A 14,433-nucleotide genomic window follows, 5' to 3' on the forward strand; every position below is an offset into this window, starting at 1 on the left:
TTTGAACTTGACCCACTGTTGATTGACCTCTGCACAAAATGTGACATCAGCAGGAGATATATTGCTGATTTAATTTAAAAATTAATTTTAAAATGTGCTAAGGCAATTTTCCCCACGGGTAATTGTTTAATGTCATACAATTACAGACATCTCAAGACAATCCGAGCACACACTCAAAAACAAAACAACCCAAGGCGATTTATCTTTTTTAATTTTTTTCAGAAATCTAAATTGTGCCCATGTCAAGATAAATTTATTGATTTCATTTTTGTTTAAGGACATAATCAAGAAGTTTTCCCTTCGGTCAGTTTTATGGGTGGAAGCAAGAGCTGTTCCCGCCCCAATCCACCTATCACTGGCAAGTTACTGAAGGACTCCAACATGCGACGTACTGTTATGCACACCACGCATACTAGTGGACAAACCTATAAATTAATTCACCTCGTCGTTATATGATTCAAAAATTGTCAACTACGATGTAAAACCACAGGCCCTATATATATACTTTAAAAAAATACAAATATATATATACGCATTGGTGGAAGAAATGTACAAACACGTATATCGTTTGTCTCGGATTGAAAGACAAGCGTCCACTACCTGCTCCCATCTCAAGATATTTTCATTCATGTATTTTTGTAGAAATACACATTTTACTTTATCAGTGTACATATATTTATTTATTTATTTGATTGGTAATTTACGCCGTCAGTGTATATATACTAGTATATAAGTTTTGATTTCATTGTTGTTTAACACCACACACAAGATTTTGCCACTGACATGTTCAGATAAGGAGGCAACTTTCACACTATATAACATGACTTGTGGGTGACCAGTGTTTCCCACCCGCACGCATTACAGTACTCGCGGCTTCCGTTGTTGACTGAGTGATAGTTACTATCCCCCCCCCCCCCCACCCCAACTTCCGTTGTTAATGCGCGTAAGCTGAACGGAATGACCGAGTGATTAGCCATAACAGTATACAATCTCACAACGTGTTTTCACTGTCCTGACTTTGTACCATGTCACTACCATAAATACAATGGCTCACACTGTGTATGTATAGGAGTACATTATTGAACGGGAGATACACTGTACACATGTGCACCGATGAAATGTATTGAATATGCCCATTGTGATATACAAATGCCTGATCTGGAGTGAGAAATTAAGGCAATTTGTAGGCTTCTTTAGCCATCACTATAAACCACCAAATTTAGCCATCACTATAAACCACCAAATTTAGCCATCACTAGAAACCACCAAATTTAGCCATCACTAGAAACCACCAAATGTAGCCAACAATATAAACCACCAAATGTAGCCAACAATATAAATCACCAAATGTAGCCAACAATATAAATCACCAAATTTACCCATCACTAGAAACCACCAAATTTAGCCATCACTATAAATCACCAAATGTAGCCAACAATATAAATCACCAAATTTACCCATCACTATAAACCACCAAATTTACCCATCACTATAAATCACCAAATGTAGCCAACAATATAAACCACCAAATTTACCCATCACTAGAAAACACCAAATTTACCCGTCAATACAAATCACCAAATGTAGGAATGATATCTCAAAGTGATATCCGCCAGGGTTGACTATTGATAAAAAAAAAAAAACAAAAAAAAAAAACGTTAAACAATTTTTTCGTAGCTTTTGGCGTAAATGAAGTTTTCAATCTTTATGGCATTTTAGCCTATACTCAAGTCATTTATATATGTAAGCAGAAAATTTACTAATAAATGGATTTTGCGACGGTTGACCTATCCAGACCTATATCCAAAGGAACTACTACTATATATACATGTATCTGTCGACGTACACATGCAGAATCAACTGGATATGATAGCGTTAACGTGTAATCAGTTATGGATGCATGTATATACATTTTGCCATGCCAAGGCCAATTAAACAGTCAAGTCCAGCCGTCAATGGAATTATAAATATAAGCGTATTCATGGATGTTTTGAAGGTGACAGGCAATACAAGACATCCTGGTGCAAAATGTGCAGTTGGTGTCCAGGTGCATCATGTGCATGTCTGTCATCGTGCCTGCCATGCGAGCTGAACTGACCAGGACATTATAAAGAGGTATCCAAATAATACAGGAATCAAGCATCCATGTAGAGACGTGTCTAGAACGAAAACTGATATACTCAATGGTAATTCATCGATCTTCGTTCAACTGAAAACCCACGTTTGGAGATCGACCATACTTAAAAAAACATAATAACAACACAACTTTAAGACTCGCTAAGCGGAATTTCTCTCTAAATAACGTAAATTGGCGGGAAAACAAAACAAGTTATTTCTAGGATAACATATCGCATATAATTTAATGTTTTATACCAAAATAACCAAAGAACATGCATATGAAGATGTTGCCTTTATCGGCTTTGTCTCAAATATATGATTCCTCGTACTGTAGCCTACAAGTAATTTAGTTGTGATTGCCGGAACTTATGATGTGCTTTTTTGTGTTTGTGTTCTTTTTGTCTTTTCATAGGGGCCATAATATATAAATCAACCAAAGACGGTCTCCAAGGTATCGAGTTTCAAACATGTATGAATTATTTTATTGTAAACGCTTAAAACGCGCGATAATTTGACAAAGTAACGATATGAAACAGAGTAATGTCTGTTTGTGGCATGGCGCAAAGAAACACAGTGCATGATGTCTCTTTGTGGCATGGTTTTGGCAAGATCTTAACAAGTATACTCGATGCGGAAGCACTTCATAGGAATACCGTGGACAGTGCATGATGCTAGTTTTAATGGCTAAAAATTTATTTATTTATTTATTTATTTATTTGATTGTTTTTTTTACGCCGTACTCAGAAGTATTTCACTTACACGATGGCGGCCAGCATTATGGTGGGAGGTAACCCACAACCGTCCGCAGGCTGGCTTAAACATTAAATGGCTTCTTAACATTATAGCTAACTTGCATTGATAGACATTGTCAAGTAATGTTTAACAGGGCACATCTTGGGTAGAAAACAATATGTGGTATGTCTACATTATAGGTTTCTAAGCTTCATATATACACTGAGCCAAACGGGTTGATGTGGATGTATTTTATAGAACTTGCATGAGAACACATAAAACACTTGTTTTTTGTTTTCAGTAATGTTTGATGATATAAATAATTTTCTTATTTCGGCAAAGAACTGAAGGAAGAGTTTGATACAAATCTCTTATTACAACGTTCACATTTCCGTTCTGCTCTCTCAGTTCTGTTGCCATGTTTACCTGTTTCAATTAGTTGTCTGTGAGAAGTTTTCAAGTTCAGTTCTGTGATATACGGGAAGATTCTTAAATGGTTTATAAAGTATCATGTAGAGAATCCGAGCTGAGCATACAAATCAGCCTGAGTTAGAAACAAATCTATCATTAGTAATTTAAAGGCGGCAAAAAAACACGTTCCTTTGTTGAATAAGGACACAAACTTCTCCAAACCCAGAAATATTTAACAAATATCCGACTAGTCATATACCCAGTTATCAAATTTGCATTCACACTCTAGTTTCATATATATAAATGTACACTACTATAATTGTACAATTTTCACTGTTTAATACTTTAATCTATAATTTCACAGTTCTACACAATCTTGAGTATACTGAGATTCTGCGTATAATTCACCCTAAACAACCGCACTTAACAGTTTCCCAGTATTTTCAGGTAAATTTCAAATATATCATCGTTCATATATGTCTTAAATTCAGTTCAGATATAGATATAAATAACTAAATAAAAACAAATTATTTCACTTAACTACATGTGCCTTTCCACCATACAGCATTGAATTTACCTATACACACACATATACAGACTAAATGCGGAATATAATTAAGGGCCTAACCATGCTTTCGGTATTCCGATAGCTCAGTTTAATTTATCTCCAACACTTGCAGGCCTACATCTAAAGGACCGACATAGCCCCGAAAACCAGAATTAATGGGTAATACAGACGTTGCCATTTAAGGAGAGCTCGGAGGTGTGGGGCATTGTTCAGGTATCAATATAATCATTGGAACGGTGACGGTAATCTGACTTAACAAATGCATGCCATTTTTATCACACTAATGCAATTTGAAGCGTGTCAAATGAATCTCACCGGTATGAAAGGAACATTATCAAATGCCTTGTACAAACTGTGTTACGCGCCGTACTCAGGCGTATTCAGTTATGCCTTTGATTCACAACAAAAGACTACTCTACAATATTACATTACTCTCACGACATGAGAAAACAAGCGGTTTTATTCAATCTGGAAGCACTTTCAGTTTCATGCTTAAAACGTGCTAACATTCCTCCTGTGACGAAAATCAGCGGGAGGTAAAAGGAGCCGCCGTCTATGTCACATGACATGACATCACAAGGCCGAAGGTAGCTCTCAGAGTTTGTGTACAAGTGCCCTACGAGAGAAAAACTACGATTTCTTACATGTGTTTAATGGAGTTATGATACTGGCAGATTTCTTGATTTAACGACACAAATGGATGTCACTAGCGATGGTCAAGTTCTCCACGACGTCTGCAGTGAGTATATGTTGAATGACTGATAACTGATAACTTTTTCTCGAACTTGCCGTCTTTTCGTTCCGCCCCACTCGGTCAGTACAGCCGACCCTGCGCCAAGATGGCCACCGTCCACGGAATTTTAATTGGTTAAGATTAAAAAAAAAAATATAAAATAAAAACTTTTGTATATGAATATGGAAGTCAGAGCTGCTTGTCTCTGAACAACATTGTTTACCTAACTGTCGATATTGTTTTGTTCATAAGTAGGCCTGGTACAAAATAAGATACAGATATGTACGTTGTTACCGTTGTGGGTTAGTTCACAGTGAAGATATTATCATATGCCCAAATCATGTCGTCAGCGTTGTCGCTGTCACAGGGTCATTTCAAAGCTTCAGCTAGCTATTAACATGTCATGTTTTCATGTTACGTGTTCATGTTACAACTGGATTATCTTACAACACCAGCGTGTCGTGTATAATAACAGTTACGTACCGGTACATTATAAACTACGTGTTGATATAGGTAAAGACATGAGACCTTGAAATATATAGAATATGAAGCAAAACCCTTTAGCACTATCTTGTACTATTAAAAATTGTGCGCAATATACTGATGATAATTTAATTGCCCAAATATGAAGTCGTCATTACAGCCTTCGTTTTTCTGGCATACACTACTTCTTTTTCTAGTCAAGGGTGACAACATGTGTAGGCCTAGACATGGCTGGGTCCCCTTTAGCCCAGTAGGATAAATTGTCAAATTTCGGAAAACAGTCAATTACTAATGTGCCTTGCCCATCCAGCCACTCCTTTAATATGCTTAGGGCCATAGGTACCTGACTATTAAAATCCTGAGAGGTGGATTTTTCCCAAAGGTAAATACCCATCCATATTTATTAAAGTCCCCCTTTTTCATCCAGGGCTGTTGTGTGTCTAGATACATACCTTTTGGGGACAACTGTGCTTGTACCATGTTGAAAGTTTTGCACATTTCATGAAGTTTGTTATCTGCTGATACCCTTTGACACATATATTATAATATAATAATAATATGTCAATTTGAAGGCAAATCTGCATAATAACCAAACCTTGTCTATGTGCAAAGAAGATACAAAATCTGATGGTATTCTGCAAGGAACTTATTTTAAAATATGTACATATGTGTGAAAACAACTTGATGAAAGACTTGGGTTATACATTTGTAACCGTGTTTACATTGAATCGTGTTGTAATGAAGAGCGTATACAGTACATAATAAGCTTAAGATGTAAGACCTGATGTATTATTGATGTTTTCCTAACCTAATATATTATCCTTTAAGCTATCGTTTTAGCTGTGTTCTATAATAAACCTGAATATTTGTATCATTTTTCCACTGACATTCTGCAGTGGATAGGAAATGTAAAATTAACTTTCGGCAAGGATGCTACATCAAAAGAAAAGTACATAGTGTTAATAGAAAAAAAGGGACTGGTACATGCACATATTATGATTCTTGGGACAAACGTATTTCCTATGTGCACATGTACATTTACTGATTGACAGGGTATGGAAACACATTTATTTGGGGTTTACTGACCCCATACATTTCCATATTTTGTAACCATGTAATGAATATATCTCACAGACGACCCGTACAGGTAGACTGTGACCTGTTTCTTGAAACATGGGAGTGTGGTGTAATGTGGGGCCTTGGTGGCATAGTGGTTAGCAGGCTAGCACAGCACAATTACCCGGGAGCCTCTCACCAATGCAATCACTGTGAGTTCTGGTCCTGGATTTCCTCCAGTTTCCTCCCACCATAATGCTGGCTTCCATCGTATAAGTGTAATATTCTTGAGTATGGTGTAAACTCTAATCAAGTAAATAAATAAATTGACGATGTGACATTTGATTTGTCTCATACTTTGTGATGGTAGATCACATTGCGACCATTTTACCATTACATTGTCCCCATTGTTGAGTATATTGTTTAATAGTATAATGAACAAGTAAAATGCATTTCCATGCAGTTTTGCTTCTTTACTTCTTCATTACTCCCTGGGATCATGCAGAAAAGTATGAGGGGTTGTGTAGTCAGTTTAAGGGATTGTCAAACCTTACTTGTGGTTGACAGGATTATTGCCCTGTATTCTAACCTTAATTGTTTTATTGTGCCCGTGCCTTGTCATTGATTGCACAATAAATTAAAGGAGTGTTGGGTAAAGACTGTGTGAGCAGACCTAGACATTTCCTTACTCTGGCTTTAGCTGGCCTGCTTTTTTGTAGCAGCTGTGTCCTGTTCAAATTTTGTGTGAATTTATAACAGGAAACCAATATTTGCCGTAAGCTAAACAATGTGTCTGACAATTAGTGATTTCATGAGATTGATCACAGTTTGATTCAGCGACGACAATGTTCTTGATTCATGCTGTTTATTCCGTTGGTGCACTGTGGGTGCATGTCGGCTTGCGGGGAGAGCTGAGGCTGTTAACTGCTTTGCCTCCTCAAACAGTTACCTGAGCTTCTCCTCTTGGCCCAGTAGAAAAACAGGCAGGACGTCTTGCTTCTCTTCCCACCGTTTTATTGATGCATGCCCCACTCCTAGATAGTGTTAACTTTCACAATCCTGAGCCTGTGCCACTGACTGAGCATTGGCAATCAATAGTATCCTAGGGATTTCCTATAAAATTCTCTCCAATACATGGCTGTGTGAGATTTGGCTCCTAAAACACAGGTAATTATAATGATCAAAAGAGTTTTGCAAATATTGATTTGGGCTGAACTACATGTAGCTTGAACATTTTCAGAAAAAAATATATAAGCCAAGAAACAGTAGTGTCATAAAAATCCTTGGAGAAGCCTTTTTTGCAAGCTGGAGATGGGAATTATCTCTATTATGGATGGAACATAAACATGTATTTTGGTCTTATATTTAAGAAGTTGGGCCTAGGATGGCCCATTTGGCTGCCACTCAAGAGTTTATGTTGCTGCAGCTAATCAGTCCATGACTATTGAGGGTGCATGCTTGAGCTGCAGATTTAACTTAGTAATTGTGTATAATTCCTGATGATAGAGGGTGTTGCCAAGTGTCTTTCAACCATAAATGTTACTTATTCAAGTAGGAATAAAACTCCCATCAGATAAATTAATGGATTTTATAATACATCTCCAGCAAACATGCACTGGTAACCTCATACTGTAGACTTACCATGTCTATAAGAACAAGTTATTTTCACTTAATAAATGTGTGTAAATTTTTATAGTCATTATTAATACATGTACAGTAATACATGAAATAATGAAATAAATTGACTAAAGTGTTGCATATCTCCATGTTAAATTTACATTTACAGTTTATGTTAAGCAGATATTTATGTGTGTGTATATATATGTATACACGAAACACATTTATGTTTGTATATATATATATATATATATATATATATATATACACACACACGAAACTATACATATACATGTATACAAAACATTCACACTTATAATAACATGTACCTGTACAGAACTAGAGGATGTGAGCAGAAGAACTTGTTGTACATTTCACAACTAAAAGCAGTAAGGTACATATAGTGTGATGTTTGATTTTATATGTGTACGTGTACATCTAAGATCTTGCTGTATCAGTGGTGGCTTCAGGTTAGGGGATTTCTCCACTAGGCACTGTAGTCATGGTAGTGGTTCTGCTAGATGTTCATCACTTGATTATAAACAAAGTTGTGCATGGTCATACAACTTCTGTCATTATTCAGATAATGGATAAATAAATGGAATATCAGTAAATACAATTGGTTTGAATGATGTTTACTTTTTACGTTGTTTGGTACATGTACGTGTCTCATGTATTACGGTATGATATGTTTGTCTACATAATGCTGATCTATTTAAATCTAGAATTTTGTGACATTCCAACAGGTTATGTGTCACAGTCATGTAACAGATCAGGCAGTCTTTATGATAAAAAATTCAGAGCAATACATGTACATGTACAGCAATGATGTGCTGTAGCAAAGCTGTGTCACAAAACATGAAATATGTACATGTACAACAGTGATGTGCTGTAGCAAAGCTGTGTCACAAAACATGAAATATGTACATGTACAACAGTGATGTGCTGTAGAAAAGCTGTGTCACAAAACATGAAATATGTACATGTACAACAGTGATGTGCTGTAGCAAAGCTGTGTCACAAAACATGAAATATGTACATGTACAACAGTGATGTGCTGTAGCAAAGCTGTGTCACAAAACATGAAATATGTACATGTACAACAGTGATGTGCTGTAGCAAAGCTGTGTCACAAAACATGAAATATGTACATGTACAACAGTGATGTGCTGTAGCAAAGCTGTGTCACAAAACATGAAATATGTACATGTACAACGGTGATGTGCTGTAGCAAAACTGTGTCACAAAACATGAAATATGTACATGTACAACGGTGATGTGCTGTAGCAAAGCTGTGTCACAAAATATGAAATATGTACATGTACAACGGTGATGTGCTGTAGCAAAACTGTGTCACAAAACATGAAATGTGTACATGTACAACGGTGATGTGCTGTAGCAAAACTGTGTCACAAAACATGAAATATGTACATGTACAACGGTGATGTGCTGTAGCAAAGCTGTGTCACAAAACATGAAATATGTACATATACAACGGTGATGTGCTGTAGTAAAACTGTCTCACAAAACATGAAATATTTACATGTACAACAGTGATGTGCTGTGGCAAAACTGTCACAAAATATGAAATATGTACATGTGGTTGATTTTTATGATGGATGAAATATTAATGACTGGCAGTTTGCTTTAGCCATTCCAGCTTTCTTCTCTCATATTGCCTCACCACTGTCTTAAAAGAGAAAGATTCTTGAACAAAGGGTTCTTCATCAGTCTGATTATGTGATAAATAAATACATTTATACGTTTTCCTGTAGGTACTGATCTGGGAATTGACAATGATGCCTTGGAGATACAGACACTGGAGCAGTACATTTCGGAAGCAGAATATCTTGGCCTGTGAGTACCTTTAGAATTTTTCCCGCTTTAAATGGATGCGTCAACAGCCGTTATGAATTGTATAAAGTAAGCAAATCTTGTGTAGAGTTGCGTACAGAGACTTTTCCATCATAGCTAATAGGTTTAGGAACAACGAGGTAGCGGCCTCGAATGCAGCTCTCCTTCATTTAACTGCTTCTTTAAGTCAGGTTTGGTTAGAAACATGTAGATGTATCAGGCAATGGACTGACCATGATAAAGTCACTCTAAAATATTTGTACATGCAGGCATGCCATTCATTATGTTAAGTCATCACCCATAAGATCATGTCCAGTCAATATCTGAGAGATCTACTGTGCACTTACATTACATGTTCATGTAGGTTGATTTACCTGTGTTACGTATTTGTTTGTACACTTTTATCTATATGTGGCTGGTACAGATTTGTTTTTTGTGTAGATATAATTTTGTGTGCATGATAAGAAACATTTAATGATAATAGAAGTACAGCCAGTAGTGTAGTTTCTGCAGACTGACCTACATGTACATAGCTCTTGACAAGCCTTCAGGGCAGTCATTATTAATTCTTTCTTAACTTAATATAAATAAAACAAATTACTTCCACCTTAAGAAACACCGTGAGGTAGTAGATACATGGCTGTATAAGACGTGAAAATTCTTAAGGTGGTGTGTTTAAGTTATAATCCTAATTTTTATGTTTGCTGGCATTATTTAGACACTGGTATGAACATCCTTATCTTAAGGACAAATATTGTGCTTTTTAGTTGGAAGCATACCCTGTTCTTGTCTATATATATATATATATATATATATATATATATATATATATATATATATATACCTGTGTACATGTATGTATATATATATTAATCTTGCATCACATTTACATGTATAATGAATAAATATTGTATTTGACCAAATACTGTCCATGGCTAAGGTGCTCATTTTCTCGGATTCTATTGAATTTCTTTGCTTCGGGAATGTACATGAGGGGCTTCCATGGCTAGGCTGGTTATAAGGAATGACACAGGAGGCTCTCACCAATACAGTCCTTGTGAGTTCAAGTCCAGTTCATGCTGACTTCCTCTCAGGCCGAACATGGGAAGGTCTGCCAGCAACATGCAGATGGTGGTGGGTTTCCCCTGAGGTCTGCAAGTTTTCCACCCACCATAATGCTGGTTGCCGTCAAATAAGTGAAATATTCTTGAGCACCACGTAAAACACCGATAAAATCTAAAATAAACCTGTGTACATGGATACATATTAACAATCTCCATTTTATTTATGTTTTTAATTCTGCGAATGACAGTTTGAATGTCCATGTTGGATGATAAAGTTTTGAGAGAGAGAGAGAGAGGAAAGATTACTGTGTATGTTAATTATTTAACAATGAAGCCTTGTACTGTTTGATTTATACTACATCTCTTTTCTCTACATTAAACATAGGCAAATCAAACAGCAGTTTTTTTTGGTTTTTTTTGTTTTCCAAGTAAAAGTTATGCTAATCTACAGTGAATTGCCCAGATTAAAAAAAAACAAAGAGGTTATTAGATCGTAGTTGGTGGTTTGTCTTTTCAAGCTGCCTTAGGATATTGTGTTGAAGATAAGCAGAGGGAGGAAAACACCATGGGTAGAGGTACATTAAACTTGTAATGGAAGTGTATGTGGAAGTATTTAGCATTATATCCCCTGTCTGCTGAGAGCAGTTCATGTTCTTACCCACATAGATGAGTCTTTTCAGCTTAGTGAGCCTGACCTATTTTCCAGCAGATTTAAGTCAGGTGTGTTAATATTCACATATGTGTGTGTATATACTTACATGAACAGGTACATGTAGACATACATGTATAGATGTAGGACATACAAGTAATCATTTTTGGTGTCATGCAGTAGTTAACCATCATACATACACAAACAGCATTGCTCTGAAATGGGTAGGCCATATGTTCCCAGTAGTTATACTGTTTATAGAAGCCTCTCTGTCATCAATCCAGAATATGTGTATGTTTGCTTGAAACCTTTACAGGTATAATTTACATGTGTATTGGAGAAGATAGAAAGTGCCCTATTTAATTATACTTACACTTATTTTATGTGAAAGATAGGCAATTTTCAGTATTACAACTGTTAGTAGAAAGTTTATTTTATTTGATTGGTGTTTTATGCCGTACTCATGAATATTTCACTTATACAAGGGCGACAAGCATTATGGTGGGAGGACATTGAGCAGAGCCCTGGTGGAAACCCATGACCATCTACAGGTTGCTGGCAGAACAGTTTATCAGTAACACCAAGATACCTGAAGGAAATCATACACGGACAAGCTGTTGTGAGGATTTTCCTCGGTCAAATCTATAGAAACTGACTGACATTAGTTGTGGATGCGTACCTCTGCAAAATGCCTGCGTGGGATTGGTGTGTTTTAATGAAAAGCCTGTATCTACAAAATGTGACTGTTCTTTATTCCATCCCATTTATACAGTAATTGTCTGGAAAGAACAGCACGAAATGGGATACTGACTTTTTCAAAAATAGTATCTTACGTTATTTTATTAAGTAATCCAGTGAAGTAACATTTGGTACTGTAGGTTGACAACATGTACATGTATCTAAAGAAACAAAGTATTCTGCATGTATGTGTATAAAGTAGATAGAAGAAGGAGGATCTAGTGATGTGAATTGCTATCTCCTTGTAAGCTGTAAACATGCCCCCTCAAGGCTAGGATTTTTCATGCCAAGCAATTTGCATTGTGCAATGTGATTCTCGTACCAGGGTTCAAGCGCAGTGCACTGGCTGTCACTTTATGACCAGGCTTAAGGCAATAAAATCTTTAATTTTAGCCTCAAATTTTCAACAGAGGAGGAAAACTGTCTTCGGTCATTCACATCATGACACACTATTCCTATGAAACCAGGGCCAACTTCCTCTTTATTGCTTGTTAATTAGGTCACGGTCACAATGATTTTTGAGCTGAAATTTTGTTTATGAATAGTACCTACCTGAGGATAAATGGTTAACTTCGATAAGATTTTATAGTACATGGCTCGGGATGCTGCTTCCTTTACAGTATGATAAACAAAAATGACATAAAGCTACATGTATATACCATTAAGACAGAGATACAACGTGAATAGTTACATGTATACATATACATGTACACACTTGACCAAGCAAAATTTGAAACTTCTACATATGCAGTTTAATGTGACAAACTAGGTGCTATCTTCATGTAGTTATTGATCCGAGTTTAGTTGTTGGCTCAAGATTGTTTTTCCCACACTGCCCAGTTGTGGAGAGTGGCTATTTATAAAATGAAACCATAAACTGCCACACTGCCTAATCGTGGAGAGTGGCCGTTTATAAAATGAAACCATAAACTGCCACACTGCCTAATCGTGGAGAGTGGCTATTTATAAAATGAAACCATAAACTTGCAAAGTTTTCTCACTGTTAAAGTATGCCTTAGAAATTTTAAAGCAAACGAATAGATGTACATGTACTGGAAAGCCTGGTAAAACTGAAATGTTTTGATGGTTGGCTGTCCATTATATTCTTGTTTGCATTCTGCTAGATGCATTAATTTTGAGATTGTGGGCTTATATAGCAACAAAATTTTATTATATTAACAGACCAATCAAGATAACTGAACTGTTAAACCAAATTGCTCTCCTTGATAGTGTTAAATATCTGGGATATTACATATACTGGAAAAAGCCAGATTACCATATAGATATTAATGATACTTTGGCCGGGACATTCCCTTAATCAGGTTCGGTGTCCAAAAACTGTCTTCAGAATTATTGAGATATGCACATATTCTGGAACTTTCTTGTACAGGTATAAATCTTAATTCATACATGACATACATGTAACTAAGTGAAATGTAACATTACATTTAATTTATGTAAATTTGTGTAAAGATTTATGTAACACAAGGTGTAAAATACATGTACTTAGTCTTGACAGTTGTTTTTGACAGTTTTGTATGCATATTTATCTTGTATGCACATATATATGCATGTGTATATATATAATATTCTTCTTCTAAATGTGACTTCTCACAAGATGATGAATGATGCTTATCTCATTTTCATAATATACAACAAATATACAGGTTTTATATATTTCAGAGGAGGTTGAGAAGCCACCTCAGACATGCTTTGTTTACTCTGCGATGCATTAGTCAAGAAGGGTGTGTTAATTTACTTCATTTAAATTTTATTTCCGCCATGCTTGAGTGCAGCTAAACATTACGGAAGTCTCATGCAAGGAGGACATTGCCCTATGCCCATATATGAAATGTGTGCTGTTAGAGGAAGCGTAGAGAGCAGAGGATGACTTTGTCTGGTTAAGCCTGTGTATAATTGAAATCTAATGGAGTGTTAGTGTGAGCACTGTGCCATATCTTTGCCCTTAAGATGCTCAACAGATCAGATCATACAGTCTCTGTGACTATTAGTTAAACTAATCAGACCTTCTCAGTTCAAGCGAGATCAGACAGGATTTTTTTCCCTTTAATACAAGACCTGTTCTGTGTTTTTTTGGTTTTTTTTTTCTTTTTTTCAGTTTAAGATCTAGACCGATGAAGTAGGCCTACATGTAGATCATTTGTGAGGATTTAGCTGTTTTGTGATGGATGCACATGTTCCCTCCTTTTGGGAATATCTGACAGTCTAATTGAGAACCTTTTACTACTTTGTCTGTTTGTTGTGTACATTTAGATGTCCATGGCATCACTTACTTGTGCATGTTTTAGATTTGCTTTATACCATTTGTTAGATTTAGACAGTTCAAAGACGTGCAATATGTAGAATACTGCTAATTTTCTTACACGTAATTACATGTTCATTTTTTGGT

The 14,433-nt window shown here is 36.1% G+C and overlaps 1 protein-coding gene across 1 annotated transcript in view; it reads left to right on the forward strand.

Annotated features, from left to right (window-relative positions):
• Positions 1-4,420: 4,420 nt before the first annotated feature.
• Positions 4,421-14,433, forward strand: part of LOC135467711 (myelin regulatory factor-like) — a 62,520-nt gene continuing 52,507 nt past the window's right edge. The window contains exons 1-2 of the mRNA XM_064745530.1: positions 4,421-4,568; positions 9,494-9,575. Of these exons, the coding sequence (XP_064601600.1) occupies positions 4,526-4,568; positions 9,494-9,575 (125 nt within the window). The 5' untranslated portion in view covers positions 4,421-4,525. The remainder of the gene's footprint in view (positions 4,569-9,493; positions 9,576-14,433) is intronic.

This window comes from Liolophura sinensis, chromosome 6, assembly GCF_032854445.1.
Source record: "Liolophura sinensis isolate JHLJ2023 chromosome 6, CUHK_Ljap_v2, whole genome shotgun sequence".
NCBI lineage: Eukaryota > Metazoa > Mollusca > Polyplacophora > Chitonida > Chitonidae > Liolophura > Liolophura sinensis.